The sequence below is a fragment of the Danio rerio genome, chromosome 5, assembly GCF_052040795.2.
Source record: "Danio rerio strain M-AB ecotype USA chromosome 5, GRCz13ab, whole genome shotgun sequence".
Taxonomy (NCBI): Eukaryota; Metazoa; Chordata; class Actinopteri; order Cypriniformes; family Danionidae; genus Danio; species Danio rerio.
In genome coordinates this window covers 42,861,666-42,885,178 of record NC_141025.1, presented here as the reverse complement: position 1 = coordinate 42,885,178, position 23,513 = coordinate 42,861,666, and the positions used below count along the sequence as shown (strand labels likewise).

The window sequence follows — 23,513 nt, the reverse complement described above, 5'->3', positions numbered from 1 at the left end:
GACAGCATGTTGACAAACGACATGTTTTATTTTCGTATGATTTTATCTCTATGCGAAAGAATTGAACGCAAACATATAACACAACAGCTCGCTAACCACACAATAACAGTCCATCTGTTTTAAAATACATTACTTATTGACAACGCATGAACATAAGCAGGGAAATGTAAATATATTATGACTCCTGTCCGTGGTGTTCTTGATGGAGCTCCTGGGTGGCGACAGAAAAGCCCAATATATCTGAGGCAAATGCGTCCATGGTGATTTCAGCTGGAAGCACACTTTCCAACAGAGACCCTGAAAGGAGAAAGAGTAACGTTTGTTGAGATCAAAAGATTGCTACATTTTGAAAATCATAATGTATTTTAGCCAAATAGTCTTTAACATTGCAGAGGTTATATATGTGAGTGCATTATTAGCAAAGACGCTAATTTGCACATTCACTTGCCTATGATTTAACCCAAAACATAACCAACAATGTAAAGGCAAAACATGTAAGATGAACGTGTAAATGAACATGTTCATTTATTAATTTATTCAATTTTCTTCAGCTTTGTCACTTTATTAATCTGAGGTCGCCACAGCGGAATGAACCATCAACTTATCCAGCATATTTTTAACACAGCGGATCCCTTCTAGCTGCAACCCAGTACTGGGAAACACCCATACAAACTCAGAAACACTCACACAAAAGACAATTAAGCTTACCCAATTCACCTATAGCGCATGTCTTTGGACTGTGGGGGAAACCCACGCCCACACGGGGAGACCATGCAAACTTCAGACAGAAATGCCGACTGACCCAGTTGGCACTCAAACCAGTGACCTTCTTGCTGTGAGGTGAAAGTGCTAACCACTGAGCCACCGTGTCGCCTTTTCATAGTGTTATATATTTTTTATTATTTTCTGGTAATGCTTTCAAAAATGTTTAAGTCCAAAGAAATAAGCAGTTTTAGTGACAAGGACCATGTCCTGTGTTCCCATGCTAATTATGTCAAATACCCTTGACCACCCTTGGTTTGGTTTTATAGAAAACATGTAGTGGGAAACACCAAAGATGTTTAACATGTTTTGTGTTTTGTTAGAGCTCACAAAGCAGCATTATAACAGAACCTTAAAATGCATTTAGCATGATAAAACATGTTGGTGCTTCCCACACAGGGCCGGAGCAAGCTGAACTGCCGCTCTAGGCAGAGGACAATCACGCCGCCCTCAACCCCAATGAGAAAACGAAAGTGACCGGTTATGAAAATGAAGTGAGGTGTCGCGGACCTCTTATGTGGCACACTATGCGCAGATATAACTGAGGACCTGCGGGTGCTGAGGGAGGTGTCGCAGACACTGAGCTCTTTATTCTGCCGCCCTATTCGCTGATATAAATGAGGATGCGCAGGTGTCGCGGACCTCAATTCTGCTGTCCTATGCGCGGATATAACTGAGGACACGCGGGTGCTGATGGAGGTGTCGCGGACATAACTGAGGATGCGGGTGGTAAGGGAGGTGTCGTGGACGCCGCCCTCTCTATACTGCCGCCCTCGGCGGCCGCCTAGGTCACCTCTATGGACGCGCCGGCCCTGTTCCCACATGATCATGAATGAAAGAAACGAAAGTGGTAGACTGTGGCATTATAAAAGTTGTTGGTCATCAGTTAATTGTTTTTTAGTCAGAACTCTTCTACACAGCATGACTTTGAATCACCAGTCCAGATATTTAGTATGCCAAATATTTTACAGCCATCAGTGTCTCGTCGGCGATACTCTCAGATTGCGTTTTTAGTAAATTGTGCTTTGTGATGTCGCTCATGAAAACCGATTTCAGGCATTTGTCAGCAATTATACAAGACCTGTTATTGAACGAAAATCAGGGCTAAAATCGGGCAGTGTGAACTATTTTACTTGCTCCATACTGCCATGATAATAAATAGGGCTGTGAGATTATCTGAAATGAAAACTAGATTATGATTAATTAAGCAAAAGCTGCAATTCTCATGCACATCTTGTCAGGGAAACATGACTCTGTGATCTGTATATCTCTGACAAAGGGCTAGAAGCTGCTCTTGTGCACAAATACAACAGAAAAAAGATACACTAGAAATCAAAGAGAACCGAGGATTTATTTGCATAACTAATAAACACTCGACTATGGAATTTTAAAGAACAATTTATTTTTAAAAAATTGAGGTTCTGAGGTGAGTTAGGATTAAAAACATTATTAAATGTGGTATTTTCACAAGTATTCAGATCAGCTGCAACACAGAGCCATTGATCACTGAGAAGAAATTCAAACAACTGTGAAATAGCAGAACGATTTTCTTTGGTTTCAGGATCAGAAAAATTCCTTACAGTGCCTTTATGTTGCAATAGAACAAATATTATTTTATAGTACTAATTTATAACACTGTGTCACAATGATTATTACAACTTTGTTATTCTGTAACATTGGTGATGTAACTGAAAGTCTGAATGTGTTTGCTCATCAGTTTGGGGTTAAAAAAATTATTTATAAAGTGTAATTATGAAAGAAAACTATGTATTTGTACTACAGATGTGAAATAATTTGGAAAAACATTTTTTTTAATCCAAAACAAACATTAATTCACGCAAACTGTCAAGAAGTAACTTTCTTACATCACAGTGTCTGTGCTCATGATGCTCAGACACCCGTATTTTAATAATTCAAAAAACAAATCACTGTCAGCCGATTTCGGTGTGGAGAAAAACGTTATTATCATGGTTTTTCAGTAATGCTACACAGCGTAGTACTACACACTTTTTGTTGTATGCTCTTGTTATCTTAAGGAGAATTTCGGAATCTACTCAATTCTACATCTACCCAAATTTGTCCCTGAGTATGGTGGCTTACAGGGGGTCTCCCTACCTGTGTAATTGCCTCCATCTGGAGTAACACCTAAAAGGGTCGTAAAGCATTCAGCCAAGTCATCTTCAGTCATATGTTCGCCTGAAATTAAAATAAGTAATATTAATCAATTGGTTTTTTTTTATCTATGGGGGGAAGAAGAACTAACAACATTTTTAAATCAAAAACTCCTGATTTAGCTTACTTATACTTTCTTACTGAGTATATTGTAGCATTTATACATTTGTGACATGCATTGCGTACACTCTTAAATGTTCTTTATATTAAGAAAAAGTGTTTTCTAAGAACTTTCTAATGAAATTGCTTCATCTATGGCATCATCACGAAACCCCGAAGGGTAACATTGGAAATGCCATAAGAAACACTGTTGTCATGCTTGTCCTTTGAGACTTGCACTACCTGACAAAAGTCTTGACGCCTATGATATGATTATGCCTTGATTTTTAATTATTTAATTAGGACAGTAAGTTCTGACTTTGATTAGACAAAAGTCTTGTCAATTAACAGAAATAATGTACAGAATAGAATATACAGTTATGGTGCAGTGGAAAAAGAATTAATATTGTGTATGACTCCCATGAGCTTGGAGGACTCCTTTCATACATCTGTGCAATGACTCAAACAACTTATTAATAAAGTCACCTGGAATGACAAAGAAAGCGTTCTTGCAGGTCTCCCAGAATTCATCGAGATTATTTGGATTCATCTTCAATCCCTCCTCCTCCATCTTACCCCAGATATGCTCAATAATGTTCATGTCTCGTGATTGGGTTGGCCAATCCTTGAGCAACTTGACTTTCTTTGCTTTTAGGAATTGTGATGTGGAGGCTAAAATATGAGAGAGAATGCTATCCTGCTGAAGAATTTGTGCTCTTCTGTGGAGTGTAATGTAATGGGCAGCACAAATGTCTTTGATACCTCAGGCTGTTAATGTGTCATCCGCTCTGCAGATCTCTTGCATGCCCTTGTAAGAATTGAGATATTACAAATACTTTGATGTCTTTGACAATTCAAACATGAGCTGAAAACGGAGACAACTGGCTTCACAACCCAGCAGGTGGGAATGCGGGAAAGAACTAGTTCCCGCTACATTTACATTTGAACCCGCTGAAACTCGACTTCAACCACCCCACCTCACGCATATGGTAATTTCAATGTCTGAATGTTTTAAATTAACCCAAGTGATTTTATCTATCATGTTTGATATCATTTGAAATGTCTTAGTGCAACTGCTACAATGGTCTCATTCTCTCAGAAATAGACATAATCAAAACAATAAATATAAAATTTCAGGCATCTTTTGAACCACTGTGAAGGGTGTGACTTTCCCACAGGCAGCACTAAATGCAAATGCCTTTTGTTACACACACACACCTTTCCTTGAAGGGATTTTTGGATTATTTAAGGTAAGGTTTGAGAAATGCTCGGCGCAATTCTGCTTACCCAGATCAGCCCGTAACATGGAGCATACGCTCCATGTTATGTATATTTTGAAGTCAGGTATGCATTTTTTCATCTTGGATTTGTCTTTGATAATTTGATGTCTTATATTGATCGTTTATGAATTGACTGATTGAATTAGCATAATACATTTACCTGACTAATAAATTGTTATGTTTTGAATTATTCAAACCTCGTGTTATTATCACTGGTAAATGTTGTTGTCCATAGCACTACAAGCCCCTGTACAGGTTAGTAACGGACTAAAACATGTTAGACGGAGCAGCGTGGCACGCTATACGATGTTGTTAGAGATCCGACTAACACATTGGCATTAATTCAAGTATACTTAGACTGTAAAAGGCCAACTATGGGTTTTCTATTTAAAACAACAAAATATTGTTGAAACTAATCTAAATGTGGGTATTTAGGCCTTCATCTACAAACTTATAATCCTGTGCGATTATTATTAAATACTTTGTCTTGATTAAGTAGATAACAGATCTATGGGGACCACATAAAAAATCTCCTAAATTGAGTAAGTAGGGTTCTGCCACTTTAGGAGAGTGGTAATCGCCTCTGTTTAATGACCAAGACTGACAAGCTTGTATTAAGAGATTGTATACCTTGTCGGTGCAAGACTCGGTATGCTATAGGAATGTAAATAAATGAGAATAAGGTATAATAACAAATCGAAAGAATATTCAATCATAATCTAAAATAATGTGAAAGGAAACAAAATAACTTTATCAATGTTTTATAATTGGAGTCAGATAAAAAGAGGATAAATATATTAATATTCTAAACCACCTCATACTAAAATTGGAGTCAGATATGAGTTAAGTTTAAAATAAATCAACATTGTGCACTGGAAAGACCGAACATGCAGTGAACCTTCATCCACCATTGGATACCGTCATTGGACCAACTGGGTGGACCCTACACCCTCATACTGAATGTAATCCCAAACCATAATTTTTCCTTCACCAAACTTGACTGATATTTGTTAGAACTCTGGGTCCATGATTCCAAACCATTCCAATACGTCTTCTGTTGTATTTTGATGATTGGGATGCAGTTCAACAGATTATTCAACAAAAAAATCTACCACTACCAAAATAAACAATTTTTCCAAATGATCAACTAGAATTCAAGTTATTATTTGTTGCATTTACAACTGGGATCAACGACAAGACTTTTGTCAGGTAGTGTATATAAGTGTATATTATAACCAAATTCACAGCCTCTTAAATGCAGTAACCAAAATCTTTCTCTGTTAATTACAATCTTTAAAAATAAAAAACTTACCTCTAGCCTGCAGTAGCTCAAGCAGTTCATCCCTGTCAATATTATACCTGCCCTCCTCGTCTGGCTTTCCAAGCACCTGGAAGGCATTGTACAGCTCCTGCCTGGAAATGCCAGAGGCAGGTCTGTGGTTGACATACAGCCTAATGAACTCCTCCAGATCGATGTCTGTCACATAATTTCTGGTTTCAGCATAGCGGCTGAACTTCACCTCATTTTGCATGTCTTCCAGCTTCAACAAAACAAAAAGTGGGTTGACAAAATATTGAGTGCTAGTCCACCTGTTGATGACAGATCTGTATTGTAGAGTCAACTGGTGACTGCAACAGTGCATGTACCTCTTGCTCTGTGGGATAGAAGCCAAGGGCTCGCATTAAGAAGGGCACATCAGCAAGAGGGATGCGTGTGGACACAAGCCGGGTTTCCATAGAGTCAAGGTTTTGGTCCAGTAGCTGAAAGTAGTAAAAATATTCCTCCATCTCCTAAAGAACAAATATTTACTATTTAACAAATGCACAAATTTGGACCTAGTTAAAGGAGCATTGTAAAACGACACAGTACAAAATTAAAACTGTAAAATATTACAATAAATTATTAATTTCACTTAAATACAGGGAACGCTTTTACAGATCTATAGTTTTAGTCATTTCTAAGTAAGCACGGCCATTCAGGAAAAACAAAAAAAAAGTCATCATAAATTGACACTCCCAAAATACCCACATTGGCACTTCACATTGATTTTTATGGAATTTTGTTTAAATAATTGTGTTGTTGTACATATTAAGTTACAATTGAATTATTTAATGCACTATTTAAATGTTATGGTGTGTCACAATTCTGGTGTGTCTGTGTTGTGTTCATGTAGATCGGGGTGTCAAAACTCGGTCCTGGAGGGCCGGTATCCTGCATAGTTTAGCTCCAACTTGCTTCAACACACCTGCCTGAAAGTTTCTAGTATACCTAGAAAGAGCTTGATTAGCTGGTTCAGGTGTGTTTAATTGGGGTTGTAACTAAAACTTGCAGGACACCGGCCCTCCAGGACCGAGTTTGGACACACCTGATGTAGATGTTCCTGTCATGTGATTCCCCATGTGTTGTGTTCCATGTGCTTCTGTTTGTGTCATGTGATTCCTTTGTTCTGTTTGCCCGCCATTGGTTAATGTTCATTAGTTCCACCTGTGCCACACCCTGTATGTATTCAGTTCAATCAGTCCTGTGAATTTATACCGCTGAGTTTGTTTAGTTCTTTGTCTGGTTTTGTATTGTTACATCTTTTTGTACTGCCTGTGAGTTGATGTGCCAGTAGGTTTATTTTGTTTGTTTGTTTGTTTTTGATAATTCCTGTGTGATCGGAGTGTTTCTGAGTGAGCCTACCTGTGACACAGGTACACAGTAAAATCTTCAGAGTAAAATTTACTCAGTTCAGATAACATTTGGTCCCTCTCTAAATTGAGCAAAATTTACTCAGCAGCAGAGTTAAAGTTAATGAGACAATGATGGGGTTAATTAGGTGTTGATTGAGCACTGATGATGAACACCTGCTGTTAATAAGCAGAAACATAAGAGAAGCAGCAGCAGCTTCGCTCATTGGTTACCTGATTGACTTTATTTCTGTCAGATGTTCACAAAATTCCACATGAGATTTATTGAGAATTAACCGTTTTAGTTATTTACATATTACAAAAAAAAAGTTTTTTTTTTTCGCCTGATGTCACCATCATGGAGAAAAGTGGTTGATTTACTTGGACTCAATTTCTAATGTTAATTTTCTTTACTTGCAATAACAAGTATAAAAAGAGCACATGTGATCAAGTAGATTGATCCTGTGTGTATTCTTACTCTTGATAACAGTAACTGTACAAGATATTATGATTAAATGATGGATTATCATATAGGAAACAAAGTTCAGTGTTTTTCAAGAGAATGGATCTCAACTGTGGTGTTATAATAAAATACATTAAGCATCTGAATCACTTTAGAGACACAGACATCAATAATCAGCGTATCTATCTCAACAGTGGTTAGAGATTTTTTTTTGGGTGCTGTGCATGTTAAGACAATAATACGACATTCATCCATAGTTCCTAGCATGCACTGTAGGAAAATAAAACTCACCATAGTTGAGAAGCATACGCTGATTCTTTATGTCTGTGGGTTTTGAGTCTTTCAGATGTTCAATGTGATCTGATAATGGTATTGGTGAGCTCCATTTTCTTAATACAGTGCTCTTTTGTGATACAACATTATTTAAACTTAATAAGTCAAAAACAATTTTACTGATTTGACCAATGACTAACCCACCACAGAGTCAATTATCCAGAGCACAACTGCTCTCTTTATACAATATTTGCCACAATACACTATTTGGCAAACAAAGAAAAACTAACAGCAGAAATCGAGTCAGAGTCCAAGTAAAGCAGCTACTGTTCTCCTCAACGGTGACAGTTAAACACAAAAAGTGTTTTTTTTTTTTTTTTTTTTTTTAATGTTGTAAAAAAAAAAATTAATTCTTTATATTATTACTATATGGAATTTTATAGAGTGTGGCAGAAATAAGGCCAAACAGGTTGTTAATAAGTAAAGCTGCTGTTTGTGGAGTTACTTAATGATCCTTTGCTGAGACTTTGAGAGATTTAATGTGTTTTATTTCAGTTTATTTGATCTACGGCTGTGACTGAAGGTAGATGTAGTTTTGTGTTTCTCTTCTGTTTCTGCTTATTAACAGCAGGTGTTCATCATCAGTGCTCAATCATCACTTAAATAACCCCATCATTGTCTCATTAACTTTAACTCTGCTGCTGAGTAAATTTTGCTCAATTTAGAGAGGGACCAAATGTTCTCTGAACTGAGTAAATTTTACTCTGAAGTTTTTACTGTGTATATTATATATTATATTTGTGTTAGTTACAAGTTTGATTTCTAATACCAGCAAAAATTATAGGTGAGGGAGTAAGCCTTTTATGTCAAGCTGAGCTGCCATTACGCAAGGCACCTAACCATAATTGAAGAAACAATGTCTGCCCATTGTCCAATTCTGTGCTTACATGGTTGGATTTTGCGTGTGTGATCACCTCTCACTTGTATTGTAGGTCAAATGCAGTGGACCAATTTTTAAGTACAGGTAAAACACCTTCACTTCATATACTACTGTCAAAAATCTGTATGTACAAATTGACAATGAGATAAAAGAAAACATTACAGTTTGGGAGTTCATACCTTAAATAGCAGACCATCTCTTCCTCCCTCCAGAAGATCATAGAAAGGCTTCATGCCTTTTCCTCCTAGAGCAGCAGATGCCTCCAATGATCTGCATGAATAATTGGGGAAAAAAGACATAGCTACATGTAGTTCAATTTAAATACGTAGGTGTCAAAATGACCCAGTTTAAATTCATGCACAATATTTGTTATAGTGGTTACTTGATTTCAGTGCTTAATTGAGTTTTTTTTTTTTTTTGCATGAGACACATGCTATCCAAACTCACAGTAAATTGAGCTCCCAAGAAAAGACAGTGCAGTCTTGTCCTCCAGCAGTGAAAACATATCTACCATCATATGAGCAGGCAAGAGTGGAGACACCTGTTGAGTGACAGATCATTACAAAGGACTTGTGAGGGTTTCCATCCAGAGGCAGAATCTGAATGCCAACCTACAAGGAGAGAAACCAGAAGTGAAAAGAGAAACTCAAATCATTAAATTGGAGTAAATGTTGCACAATAACTAAGGGTAACACAAAGTGATCAGTACTAAGACTGTAGTTCAGTTTATATAAGTTTAAAACAGAAGAGTAATTATGAAAGTGACCGTTTGTTAATAAGACCTGGAAAACGTTATACCTTATCTTCTGTTATATATGCCATGTAGCGGGAATTAGAGTCGCCATCTTTGGATGCAGGTAGGATGAGCATCTTTTTCACTGGAGAGCCATAAGAGGGCGCGGAAAGTGTTTTTCTGTGCAGTAGATTGTCACAGTAGTTTATTTCAACATTTAAGAATAAGATTTTCATCATTGTTATTACTAGATTATTTTTCTGAAAACATTTGTATGTATTGTGTTAAAGTCATATACATCTGCATTGGCATAAGAGTATTTAAAGAGAAATGTATATTTGGGTGGAGTATCCCTTAAACAGCATAAAGAAGTGGGGGAAAAAAATCCCTAAACATTCAGTTGTGCTCGTTGAACTGTACAAACACTTGTGAATGGTCAACTGCTGTATGGTACATCATTTAGTTTGGGTTCTTGAGTTGTATTAGTTGAGCACAAGGCTGCCTTCAAAGGATAGTTCAAAGTGACACATAATTGGATAATAAATATTACAACTGTACGTAAACACCATAAATGGTCTTCCGGATATGTGGAAATCCACTGATCTTTGCGTAAACAGTAAGTCATCCCTACCAGTGAAGTCATTTCCCCTCTTTTATGGGAGAAGACAAACACACTTTAGATGAATCTTCAGTTCCTTTGTCCATAGTCATAACAGAGATGCTTATCTTAAGGGAATTAACTTATTACCCTTTTGCATCAAAAGGAGGCCATATTAATAAAATGTCCTTGAAATCCCATTCTATTATCCAATTTTAGGCTTGTGTAACAATTTCTTTAAATGTTTCTTTCTATAAAAATCACATTTAATGAGAACTTTTTGGCTTTTGGTTTATTTGAATATCTCCAATAATTAAATCACCAATACTGTTGTAAACTACAAACCTGCACATTTTGGAGGTCGCATTGAAGAGCTTCATCTTATAGAGATTGGAGGCTGTAAGAAGGAAATTTTCAGGTGTTAGATGAGGATACCACGCCATGCATGTGGGTACAGCGCTCTGCTCGATCCGATCGCAACTCAAAATCAACAGCTCGTTTTCACCACTGCTCTGCAGATCATACTCCACCTGTTAAGAACAGACAAGATAGAGACCATTAATCGAAAAAGAAAAACAGACTTCTAGACTTAGTCATGGCATCTATATATTGCTGCTCTCTGATGATTTGAAGTGCTCCTTTTATCCTCATGTGTAAGTCACTTTGGATAAAAGTATCTGCTAAATGAATAAATGTAAATGAATAATATAGAAACACATGTACTCACCAGCCTGCGATCCATGCCAAGAGAGAGCAGTCGCGGCTGATTGCTATCTAAATCTACTCCAAAAAGCAGGTCCTGGATGGGTTTATAATGTGAGTGGTGTCTGCCCTGGTACTTCCATATCTCCTGAGTCCCCTCTTTACATAAACAGAGCAACGTCACAGCTTTTCCCGTGTCCTGGAATAAGATAATTAAAAAAAGTAAAAATGTTTTTTTTTTTTTAAAAGCTACTTAAATCAACAACTCTGCTGTTGTTCTCAATTTTTTTTATTAAATCTTTTCAGTGTTTTATTCAAAAGTTTTAGATTTTTTGATGATTTTCAGTAAATTTGAGGCCCCTATAAATGCTTACTACTATGAATATATGACCATATATTATATTTTAATAAAGAGACAAGCCTCTGCATTTAAACAAAAAAAGCATTTTATTCTATCTTCATGTGTCCACAAAATATATAAAAATATCTTTAAACAGTTCATCAATTTAAGAACAAAGAAAATGACATTTGTTTTTCAAAGAAGTGCATTTTCAAGATGTGTATGTTCAAATGTGTGTATTTCATGTGCATGTGTTTAAAACAAATACATATATAACACTTTGTCCAGATTTTTCTGATCCACACTTACATTGATTGTCTTTTTTTATTTCGTATCCAAGAGACCTAAAAGTCCAGTAACTCGTTCAGGACGCACACCCACTAGATTTACATTGGTTATTTGTTTGTTATTTTTAATCAATGACTTACTTATAAACTTGTCACCCCAAACTGTCACATTTGAGTTAATACATTTTAAATAATTTCATAATGTTACCAGTTCACAAAATATTTAATCTGAAATGTGCTGTACAAATTACCTAAATAAAAAAGCAACTTCCACTAACCGCAGCAGCCAGGTAGTGTGAGTCCTGAGAGAAGGTTAGATGGGTAATGCTGTCTTGAGTGAACTGCAAACATTCTTTACCATCATTGTGAAGTGTACAGGCATCAACAATCTGCAAAGCCCCACTGGCAAAACCAACTGCCAGGTAAAAACCTAGATCAGGATAAATTCACAAACATGCATCTTTAAATATTTACTAGTGAAAAACATGTTTTTAATCGGAACATGAAATGATAGACAGTTGAGCAAAAAAAGATCCTCCAAGATACAGGTGACTTTTTCTCTTCAAAAAAAAGTTAAAGATGTTTTTTATTTAAAAATTGGTGATTCATAAAAATGAAGGGCAACATCGACACTTTAAGCATCAAAAACACAGACAAAACTAAACTACTGCCCATGCTCTTAATAATGTTCAGTTTCTTATTGTCACAATCACCAGCAATGAACCAGGCCTGAAGATCGCTAGGAATCATTCCCTTTCACTTAGGACTACAAATCTGTCACCATATGGACTATAAATCCTGTCATGCACACACACTCACACCTGTTCCGTTTTTCCACTGATTGCTAACACACAGCTGAAGCTGTTCTAAACTGATTACATGGACTTTAAAAGCAGCACAAACACATACACACTAGATGCTGAGTCTTGTTCATCTGTTACTGTGAACATTACAGCGCATTTCTCTTGACTTAATTTGCCGTGTTTTGACCTCGCCTTGTTTGTTTGTTTACATTGTCTGCTGACTGCTTCTACTGACCATTCACTTGTGTATTGACCATGACTCTGGATTGCCCATATACGTCTGTTTGTTTCTGTGTTGACTGCTGCTTGCCTGACCATTCTCCTAATAAACCCTGGATTTGGATCCGCACCTCTGTTGTCAGCATCCCTTTACATAATACTCACACAGACCAATCATCTCATTTAATAAGAACTCTATAATTTCATTTTGCCTGCTGATGTTTTTTTTTAAGTTAATGGACTTGCAAGTTATAAATCACCAACAGTTTTAGCTAAAAGTCTAATTTATTGTTGCACTGATTAAAAAAAGTCAACTACATCTTGGATGGGCTGAGGGTGGGTAAATTGACAGCAAACAAATGACCCGTAAAATATGGTAATACAACAATGAAACGTTCACCTTGTGGATCATAGGCAATGCACTGGATCTGTTTGTGGGACAGGAAAACTCTGCTGCAGACGGCCTCTTTATGCTGATAATCCCATACCTTAATGGTGCCGCTGTGGCTGCCCATAGCTACCAATGGTTGTTTAGGATGGCAGGCAACTGCTTCCAGAGGTTCTGCATGTTCCCGCAGAAGGCTCTTTGGAACATTTGTCTGTGTGTTTACATGTACTACAGTTGCATGAATTGTAGAGAGGACAAAATTTCTGTAAATAGAAGGAGAGAAAGAGTTTATTACACTGTAGAGTTGAATAATGATGCCTCTATATCCCAGCCTGAAGAAAGTATGAAAATGGTGACATAAAAGATGGAAATGCGTAAGAGAAATACTTTAAAACGAAATTATTTTATCACCCTCATTCCAAATTAGTATACTTTATTCTATAGAACACAAAATAAGTTCTTACTGTTTCTGTTTTTTAGAGTAATCCATGTATTTTTTCTTTCTTAACAAATGCTGGTCAAAGTTCGCTAAAACTGGTGGTTACCAACATTCTTCAAAATATACTTTTTGTATTCGCCAATTGAAAGTCATAGAGGTTTGGAATAACACGAGGCTGAGTAAATTACAATAGAGGTTTCATTTATTGCTGAAAATCTCTTTAAGCAATCCCACTCTGACTAAGATTAATGTATAGATGTACTTTGTTATATGGATGAGTACATCCAGTCTATGTACTGCACTCCTGTTAGTAGTTTAGCTTTTAACAGATGGCTTGAAATGTATTTCACACTTTCTCCTGTGGTATGTCTCAAGAACATTAAGGAAGCATATTTAGGCAAACTAAATTCAGTGAAGGAATGTCTCTGTCTAAAATATTAAAACAATAATTTGTAAACAGTCTTAACTGCATAAAATTTTTCGCTTTTTTAAATATTATTTTCATATGACAAATTTGTCATAATATATCTAAGATCTTTAAGAGTCACTCACGGTCTCACCTCATGACAAATGGCTTCGCATCTAGCGTGCAGTCTTTTGGGTATTCCAGGCTGTTATTGGAGGGTCTTTCTTTAGAAAAGGAGATGGATCTGATGGGATCTACGTTAAACTCATTGTACAAGTTGATAAGCTTGAGATTTCCATCGTAGAATTTGATGTGTCCGTTCACATCACCTGTTACTATAAAACTTGACAGAAAACAAAGTATTAGGACTAATCTGATGCATCTTCATGCACACCACACTATATACTGTATCTATGTTTTACATATACCTGTCAATCAGAGTCAATACAGCGATCGCTTCCTTCTGCATAGAAACTAGTTTTATGGCGTTCCTCACTATGGGCTGACGAGAGACAGACTCCGTTTGCTTGTCCCAGAGAATTATATTCCCATTTGAGGTGGCTGTAAAAGCCTGCACGCCATCGTAGTGGAAGACGGACTGGCTCAGGGAACCTATCACTGCATTGAAGGTCTAGATGAAGAGAGATTTGCAAGAAGTCATGCCAAAAGCAGAGCAGAATACTTTCATTCATTGCAGCAACACAAAAAGTTAATCCTGAAAAAAGATTCTTCTGCCAACCTTATCAGTAATTTCAGGTGCTGAGTATTCCAGATGTCCCCTTTCCTGAGCAACAGAATTCCTTGCTATAAGCAAATACAACTACAACTGTAAATCAGTAAGACAAAGAGATAAATAATCCATACCCAGTTGTAGAAGAGAACCTGAGAGCTGCTGTTGCTGACCAGCTGTGTGCTGTCAGAGGGATTGAAAAGTATTTGTTTCTGGGAAAACATTGAGAGTTTATTTGATGATGGATACATCAAATGTTGATTGATAACCAGTATTCATACTTTTACAGCATACCTGGCAACCATATTTTGGGCTGAGGTCAACTTGACATGCTGGCTCTTCGCTTTCATCCGTCCAGTTCCAAATACACACTCGCTGACATAGAAAAAAAGTTTATTTGTTGCCAGTTATATTAATCTGTGACTATATATCTTTAATGTGATTAAAAAATATATTATGTTATTAATTACTCATCCTCATAATTCCAAGCCCTTTAGTTCTTCATTTATCTTCGTAACACAAATTAAGTTATTTTTTAGAAACTGATCTCATTCCATCTATCTCATTCTCCATAGACAGCAACGGTCCTGTGGATCTCATTCTATCTATCTCATTCTCCATAGACAGCAACGGTCCTGTGGAATTCAAAGTCCAGAAAAGAAACTAAAATCCTTATCAAAATCTTCCATGTAACTTTAGTGGTTCAACTGTAATCATAAGTAACTCCAAGAACTCTTTTGTGTGTCATATAAACTGCAAAAACCACTTTGTTCGTCATTGCTTTCCTCGTCAGATTAGGGTGCCGTTTACTTCAGGCAACATGTTGCTTAAATTTTGCGCTGCTGACATTAATGGCAATACATTGTACTGTCCATAGTAAATGCACATCCTGACCTGATGTGGGAGACAAGATATATAGGCAAACAAAGTAGATTTTACAATTTTACTACCACTCAAAGGTGACTTTGTATGATTACAGTTGAACTACTGAAGTCACAAGGAAGGTTTTAACCATGTTTTTAGTCATGTAATGTATGTTTTTGGTTCCTTTTTGAACATCTAGGAACCACTGCTGCATATGGAGGGTGAGTTTTCAGATTTCATTTAAAATATCTGAATTTGTGTCCTAAAGATGAACGAAGTTCTGAGGGGATTGGAACAACATGAGAGTGAGTAATTAACAACAGTTTTTATAATGAACTAATCTTTTAAGAACATTTATATTTTATTTGTCTACAGGGTATGTAAAAATATGATATAGAAGCCAAGCAGACCTGTACTAGTCCAGCACCAACAGTCACTAGATATTTTGAATCTTTTGACAGTGCTAAGGCAGCAACTCCACCCTCTGGATGACAATCAAACAATGTCTTGACAGGAATCCTACAAGATGCAATAAAATTATTTTTCACCCTATACATTGTAAATGTTTGTTATGTACACTTAAACTGCCTAAATTCATCATTTCATGAAGTTTTAGGATGCATTACTCAGAGCTTTTGCTATCTATATAAACATTAGTATCACACAATTGCCGCACCATTGTTGACTGCTCATCCATAAGGCAAATTTCCCATTACAAAGGTGCCCTATTGTACTGTGATCTGAAGAATGTAGAGAAGATTTTAGTGTAATGGGCTCAATGTCATGTTCAAGAAACCAGACATGATTGGAGTTTTGTTTTTTCCTGCTGGAAGTAGCCCTCACACTATGGTCATAAAGAAATAGACATGGTCAACAGCAATGGATGTGGTAGAAAGGTTTTTCTCACATCATTGCTCCAACAGCAGCCGTACAGCTGATCCAATGCATGGTCATATTGTTTATGCCAATTTCTGAAAATATGAATGTCACAACATTTATCGAGGCTGTTAAGGTAATCTTTTATCAATCTTTTTTCTAGTTTTTGTGAAACCACCTGTAGCCTCAGTTTTCTGTTCTTGGTTGACAAGAGTGTGTGCTCTTCTGCTGTTGTAGTCCATCTGATTCAAGCTTTGACATTTTGTGTATTCAGAAAGGCTCTTCTTTTAGTAACAAGAGGCTGTCTTAGTTGCTGTTGCTTCTCTATAAGCTCAAACCAGTCTGAAGATTCTACTTTCACCTCAAACATCAACAAGGCACTTTCTTTTCTTTTTTTTGACCATCCCCTGCAAAATATGTAGATCTAGGTTATGTGTGAAAACCCCTGTAGATACCAGCACTTTCTGAAATACTTTGGCCTGTCCGTCTAGTACCAACATCCAGGCCACTTTCAAATTTCAAATTATTTATGTTAATGAACAGGTGAACCAATGTATCAAATGCTGGTAAATGTAACTTACTGTGAACAGTTCATATGCTATTTCTGACATTTCGATTCATTTAGTCTGCCTAAACTCTACCCATTTCTCTAAGTTTACAACAAGCACATATAAAGTTGACTGGCTTTCTTCCAAACAACAACCGAAAAGTTCAGTACTTCTTCTTCTTCTTTTTTTTTTTTTTTTTTTGATAAATCCATTTCACTTAAATGTGAAAAAGATCTGTTTTGCCCAATGCATAAGCATGATAATCAAGTCTTTACAGTCAGTTGTAAGGGGGGATTTACAAAAGCAATAGGAATAGAATAAAGGGTCAGATTTACCCTGTATAAGCATCCCATATGATAACAAGACTCTCTTGACCCATGTCCGCAGTAACAATCCAACGTCTGTCTTCACTTGTACACAGACAGGTGATTGGACTGCAGTGGCCCTGCAGACACCAAGCAGCACAAAATCAGCATGTTTACAATACCATTTTAGGCTTTACATTTAATTTTGTAAGTCATTTAAGTTTGAAACAATACAAGTCTCTTACTTGTAACAGGTACTGTGATTTAGAAGTGTGATCATAAATGACAGCAACATGAGCACAAGCATAGATGATGACAAGCCTGTCTTCATCCTGCAGGCTGAAAACAGGTAGGGATGAGTTGATGCCATAAGCCCATTCAAGGACCTGGAAGTGTGATGGACTAAGTTTTAGATACAGGTCGAAAAAAGAAACTAGAGTATTGACTATATAAGTGCGGGTTCAGCCATTGGAACTATTTAGACATTTTTTTTATTTACTTACATTGTTTTTTGACCATAAAAACAGCTCTTGATGTTCAAGCTGATATTTTCTTATTATGTTATTTATATTTTTATGTACAGTCATAAATGCACTTGATTGAAGAGCAAGTAGTTTGAATGTTTACTGCCGTTTGTTATTCCTAGTCATTTCCCTCAAAGCCAATAAACTAAAAGTTCAGAAACAACATCAGAAAATAGCTTACTTTCACATTGCAGATTAAGTTAAATAGTAGGTCTAAAAATTTAAGTGACTTATTTACCTTTTGACAGTTTGAAAATGCTAATTTACAAGACTTTTCTTTCTTTAGCAAGCTCCTTAAGAAACCTATAATTATATTATAACACTTTTGTGCATAGAATGTGATGTGTTGTCACTGTTGCTGGGTAAGAATTGATTACATGTAAAGTTAATCTGGATATAATCAGATTCCAAAAATTAAGCACTTGTAATCAGAGTAATTTTATATATTTTAAAATGTTTTTTTATTCATTACAAATGATTCCCACATTGTCATTCAATTATTCATAATTTATTGATTCTTCCTATTTTTTTTCTTTAGATATTATTTTGAAACCATTATAGTATGTCATGATTAGTTTTAAACACCCACAATACCGAATGACCATGTAAATGTCATGTAAATTCATTTGTGAACAATGCTTCTAACTTTAGGAACACATTTATATTTTTAACATATTCTAATCTACTGAGCAACGTATGTCGTGATATCTCAAATATTTGTAGTTTTTGAGTATAATATGGAAATAACGATGCATATTAGTTATTTGGGCTAATTAATGCAAGTAATTATGATAAAGTTACAGATTATTGCATTACCAGTGGGTGAGTTTTGTTGGTCTCTTTGGGAATGGCAGGCAATGATGTGGCTGTGTAAATTTGTGAATCAGCAGTATCCTCTTGTTGACTGGGTAGATCACTTCTTTTTTCAACCTCTCCTGTTGCTTCATCTCCATCGTGTGATTCTTTCTTTATCTGATTATTTTCTGTGCTTTTCGGCTCCCCTGTGTCTTCAGCTTCTGAAGACTTTCCGTTTTCCGTTGACATTATGAGTTGTAAAAGCAAAAGCCAGTCTCTTTTTGCGACAGTCCTGTCTCCGTGGCGTCGAAACACCCCTAAGTTATGCCAAAGATTTGTTTAAAAAAGTCTTAATTGAGTAATTCGTAAACACAAATATAACGTTAACCATACTTTTAATCGTACAAACACAAATGTCTCGCACAGAAGAAACGATGAAGTTGTCGTTTATTTATCCGGTGTAACTACCCACGCATCCCGTTGCTAGGATACGGTCACGTGGGGGTAATCAACAGCCTGAGAGCGGTTGTTGACGAGAAGTTCACAAGTTAGGCTATTATTTATATTTTTTTATTAAAATTTTCAATAATTGTTAAATCCTATCTAGACTTCACCCCTCTGAGAGCATACAGGGTTCATAAGATTTTTTATTTAAAATATGATCACACAATACAGTTTCTACATTTCATTTTTTTAAATCTTGCCATAAACATTATTAGCTAAATAATGATGGACTATATAACCTGATTTTTAAAATTTTTATTTTAATGTTATTTTCTAAGAACCTCTGAGCCACTGATTTTAGAGGAAACGCCAATGCTGACTGTGCTGCTTGATATTTTTTAAGGAAACCGAAACATATTTAGTTGTCTTTAATGAGTTGAAAAAAAACAGCATTAATGTACTTTTGTTAAATAAAAGTATTTCGTTAAACCAATTCACAGAACAACAGGCCCTTAAGCAGACTATTGAAATGGTGGTTCTGTGGACCTTTTTACAGTTATTTAATTTCTAATAAATTATAAGGTTCAAATATGGCATTTTAAGTGACATTTTCAAGCACTAATCTTTGTTGGATTAGCTTTTCGGATGGTCATCAAAACCACAATCTTTGATGGAACAAAAATATTTCCTTTAATTTTGTCAGAAATGTTCACTATACTATTTTACCATGTGCATTTAAACTGTACGTTATTTACAGTTTTCTTTCGAACCACCCGAAGCACCCTGGCTACAGACCTGTACAAAGAATCTACATTTTTACATTATCAACTTTATTGTGTAAGATTTATAGGCATTTTTCCTTTTTTTTTTCTTATCTAAATTATTTAGGTCCACATATGACAAGTTTATGAGTATTTGTGCATTCAGGTTAAAACCATTGACTTCTATTTTCTTTTTCCACTATTGAAGTTAATCGTTACAGATTTTTAGCTTTCTTCAAAATATCTTCTTTTCCTGAAGGTTTGAAACCAAATGAGGGCGAGTGAATTTTGAGTAAATTTTTATTTTTGGATGAACTATTCATGTAATTTCAAGTTAATTACATATTTTAAATCACAAAAAAAAAAAAAACTAAAACATACACAAAGAGGAAAATGAGTCAATGGAAAAACATTGTTTAGTTGACCATATTTAGATCAAGGGTTACATGAGGATAACGCTTTATTTAATAATTGCTTAAAATCTCAAAGCAGAGAGTAAAATAGTGTATATTAATTAGATTACTGTTTTAAATATTAAACTCGAAGAAATAAAACTAATCAGAACAACTAGGCCAAATAGAGCTTGAAGAATTTAACTGTATATATTTCACCACCAGTCACCTGGTCTAGCGCCAAAGCACACACGCACAAAGTGATCAGTGCATCTTCTGAAAATAGTGCGCTCGACATATGCGCATCATTCCTCAAATCTAACATTCATCCATTTCTAATATTATCTGAATAGTGTATTACGTTCTTAGAATATTTACAATAACTATTGACGATCATTTCTTCTGGAACCAATAAAACCATCAATAGGAGTACACACATTCCTGGGATGTGTATATATCCTTCCGCCACTTTTTGTGGCTTTTCAGACTGTTTAGGTCTATCGGTCAGTGCTGAAGCCCCGCGTGAACTGTGTATATCACTGAAAATACCGCACTAAAAATAACAAAATAGCGAAATTACCGGGTTGGTATTTTTGTAGACATCTAAAACATATGGGTCGTCCGCGCTTTGCTTTTAAAACGGGCTGAATTGTCTCTGTTTAGGAGGAATTAATCAGCAGAGCTAGCTGAAGTAGCAGGCAGCGTCAGTGGAGACTCGAGTAACTGGAGGAGCAGTTTTACACGTTGGCTGTCACTAGATCAACTGTCAGCTAACACGTCAAATAGCATTTTCCGCTCTCGTCCGCGGCATCAAACGTTTTTTTTTCCAAACAGTCAGACAACTCTGCTCAAGCTGTCGTTTATGGGATCATCATGTCCATGAAGCCGCAGGCCGGTGGTAATCGCAAACCCGGCGGAAGCAACAGCGGAGCCGCTGCGGCCTCCGGTACCGGGGGAGCAGGAGGAGGCGTCGGACGCCAGAACATGGGCAGGTGGGTGACCAATCTGCATAACAGGCTTTTAATTCGGATGGACCGACGAGCGTGAACCAACACGGGAATGCGGCATGCCTGCACTAGTGTCGTAGTTTAAAAACGCAGGTTGTGGAGTTGCAGTGATCAGGATAGAGCGCAAGTAGGCCGATATAGGCCAAGTTCACAGGACAGGGATTCACAGGTTAATGGACGCAAACTACTGCGGTTATAAAATAACAGCTGATAGCGGACAACATGTTCGTGTATATTTCGAGAGGGGCGGGTTGTCTGCTGTGGGTGCTGGTCACGTTCAGGATGAATTGTGCGTCTTTGCCGGTGGGATATGGCTGTGCCAGCTTTTCCCAGGACAGATGCTTTTGTATCGTGTCGGAATCTGTTATAGGATTGAACGTGTTTGACATTTTAGTCACTTACAAAGAAATAATCTGAGAGTCATAACGTTACAGTGGGTATAGAAGCAAGTGTTAGCCTGCTAACTACTGTAGCAAACATTTATCTGCTCATACTGTCAGAAATCTGTCTAATTTAACAGGATTTAAAGTATGTTTTGTAGATTAACATCATTCAGGTTTTTGGTCATTATGTAATCGAGAGATCATAGTTTTTCTACAACGTTTTACCAATTGCTTCTGATTTGTGTCAGTCCAAACAAAAAAGGGTTGTTTGCTACAGATAACGTTACCTAGTTTTATGCTTTTATCTTCCCGTCAGCTGATTTGTAACCTCTTCTGAGGTGCCCCTGAATCGATGTTTTGGGAATTCATCATCCATTATGAGATGTCACATGTTAGCTCTCTGTTTGACTATTGACAATGACATTAACTCAGCGTCCGATTTAGATTTCTTGAATTCCGTTAGCTGAGGGCCACTAGGTCGAATCTGCGTGTTTCCCGTTACTTTTCGATTGATCCTTCATGTTGGAACTATCTGTCAGTCGCGTGCATTTCCGATGAGGGGCGGCGCGCGCGCTCACGAGGACAAGCGCTTAGTAGAGTGGAAAGTCAGAGAGCTGCACTCTCAACCTTGACGTTTACAAGAGGTTGCATGCATAAGTCTGTCCTTGCATAATGACGTTTGAGTAAGTATGTTGTGTAGAGGTGTGACAGACGAATGTTATTGTCGTGGTTTGTGTTGAGCTGTCATGAATGAAGAAATTAACAGTGGAAACTTTTAATCTAACAGCTGAGAATTGGCATCACATAGTTGCACACTGCATGGGGAAAATGTGATTATTGTTTACGCAAAACAACAAGAGTGATATGACTTGTACAAGATTGTGGGAATCTTGAGTGGTGCAGTGGAGCCTTTCACTGCCTGTAATGCAGCACTTGATTTGCAGCCTGGCTGTTGAAAAATAATTGTCATTCACAGCTTTTATCTTACTAATGTATTTTAATGTACTAGATGCTGATAGTTTTTGCCTAATCTTTGAGCACTGAACTTATTTTGCTGCACATTAGAGATCTTGTTGAAATTTTGTCCAACACATTGAAAGCTTTACAATTCAGAATCTGTCATATGTTTGAGGTATATGGCTGTTAGTGGATATGAGTCACGTACTGTCAGTAAAATGCAGATTTTCTTTTTAGAGTCTGTTGTTTGGGAACTACATAAGTGCTTCTTTGCACAATGAATTGCATGAAGCATATGATTATTTGTCACTCCTTTGTCATTACAGCTTTGAGTGTTTGCCAGTACATGTGCAATCGATAACCCTACTGGAATCACTTGAATTTGTGTTCGTAGGAGTGTGTGACTTTTTTTGCTCTTTAAACCGTGTGTACAGCATGTCAAAGATTTTCTGTGTATGCATATGGTTATAGTTCAACTGTTATAAAACTTCTCAGTCATGCTGTTTTCTCTCCTCCCAACAGAGGACGCAACAATGCCAAAGGACCCTCTACTGCAGTGAGTTTCGGCTTTTCTTTTTTTCATTTATTCATAGTGTAAATTTATTAAATTGATTCGCATACAAATTTATATTCCCTGTTGAATCATATATACAGTGCTCAGCTTAATTGAGTACACCCCGTTTCGAAAATAAATATTTTTATCCATTTCTCAGTAAATATAGGCAATGTAGTTTGGTGCATTTAAACAAAACAGGTTTATTAAACAGATGTATTTATTAAAGTTATATTTTAGTCACCAGACATATTTAGAAGTATAGAGTATTTAGAAATAATACAATTAATAAATTTGTAGGTTGTATTTTTTTCCCGATATTTTACTTGAATTTAATCAAGCAAAAAAATTACAACCTACAAATTTTCAACTTAATTTTTAAATTTTTGCTTCTTGTTTTTTCCTCATTTTAAATTTTTGTTTAATATTTTTCTATAACAGATATATGTGGGTGTACTAGTTTTTTGGGCCTTCATCGTAAGTTATTTTGTTAGATAAACTCCAGATTTGGCTTCAGTACTGACTAATGGCACAAATATAATATTGTATAGCTTCCTGTTAAAATATGAACATAAAAGATAGATTTTTGAGGGGTGTACTTGTATATGCTGAGCACTGTATCAGCACATTGAAAGCTGCTCAGCCAATTAAAATATAGATACTTGTAAATTGTATATCTCTTTACCTCAGGCAGAAATGTTGTTGATTGTTCTTTTTTAGGTGGCCTTCAATGGAGTTTATGCAAACATGAGGATGGTTCATGTTTTGACCTCAGTTGTGGTAAGTATAAATGCACAGCT

The 23,513-nt window shown here is 36.4% G+C and overlaps 3 protein-coding genes across 42 annotated transcripts in view; 2 read left to right on the top strand and 1 right to left on the bottom strand.

Moving 5' to 3' along the window:
- Positions 1-23,513, top strand: part of epg5 (ectopic P-granules autophagy protein 5 homolog (C. elegans)) — a 1,176,376-nt gene that overhangs the window by 543,362 nt on the left and 609,501 nt on the right. The window lies entirely within an intron of this gene.
- cfap251 (cilia and flagella associated protein 251) lies at positions 8-21,768 on the bottom strand. 9 transcript variants are annotated; one of them, XM_087253877.1, is made up of 21 exons: positions 21,491-21,768; positions 18,238-18,533; positions 17,143-17,283; positions 16,928-17,037; positions 15,579-15,687; positions 14,599-14,679; positions 14,439-14,516; positions 14,314-14,358; positions 14,003-14,205; positions 13,729-13,917; positions 12,742-12,992; positions 11,598-11,749; positions 10,718-10,891; positions 10,336-10,520; positions 9,458-9,572; positions 9,107-9,270; positions 8,839-8,929; positions 5,961-6,104; positions 5,626-5,854; positions 2,878-2,958; positions 8-297 (listed from the first exon to the last, which is right to left on the bottom strand). In XM_087253877.1, the coding sequence occupies exons 2-21, from the start codon at positions 18,463-18,465 to the stop codon at positions 176-178; spliced, it is 2,892 nt and encodes a 963-aa protein (XP_087110003.1). In that variant the 5' UTR covers positions 18,466-18,533; positions 21,491-21,768; the 3' UTR covers positions 8-175. The 9 variants fall into 9 exon arrangements, with proteins under 9 accessions (XP_087110003.1, XP_087110002.1, XP_087110007.1 ...); XM_087253876.1 differs by lacking the exon at positions 21,491-21,768 and adding an exon at positions 18,610-18,688; XM_087253881.1 differs by lacking the exon at positions 21,491-21,768 and adding an exon at positions 18,610-18,688 and having other exon boundaries at positions 17,143-17,236.
- Positions 20,298-23,513, top strand: part of atxn2 (ataxin 2) — a 59,431-nt gene continuing 56,215 nt past the window's right edge. For 28 of the 29 annotated variants that reach the window (XM_087252681.1, XM_087252677.1, XM_087252680.1 and 25 more), the window contains exons 1-3: positions 20,298-20,805; positions 22,683-22,716; positions 23,434-23,493. In XM_087252681.1, the coding sequence (XP_087108807.1) occupies positions 20,687-20,805; positions 22,683-22,716; positions 23,434-23,493 (213 nt within the window). In that variant the 5' untranslated portion in view covers positions 20,298-20,686. The remainder of the gene's footprint in view (positions 20,806-22,682; positions 22,717-23,433; positions 23,494-23,513) is intronic. The other variant, NM_001128349.2, reaches the window with a different exon arrangement.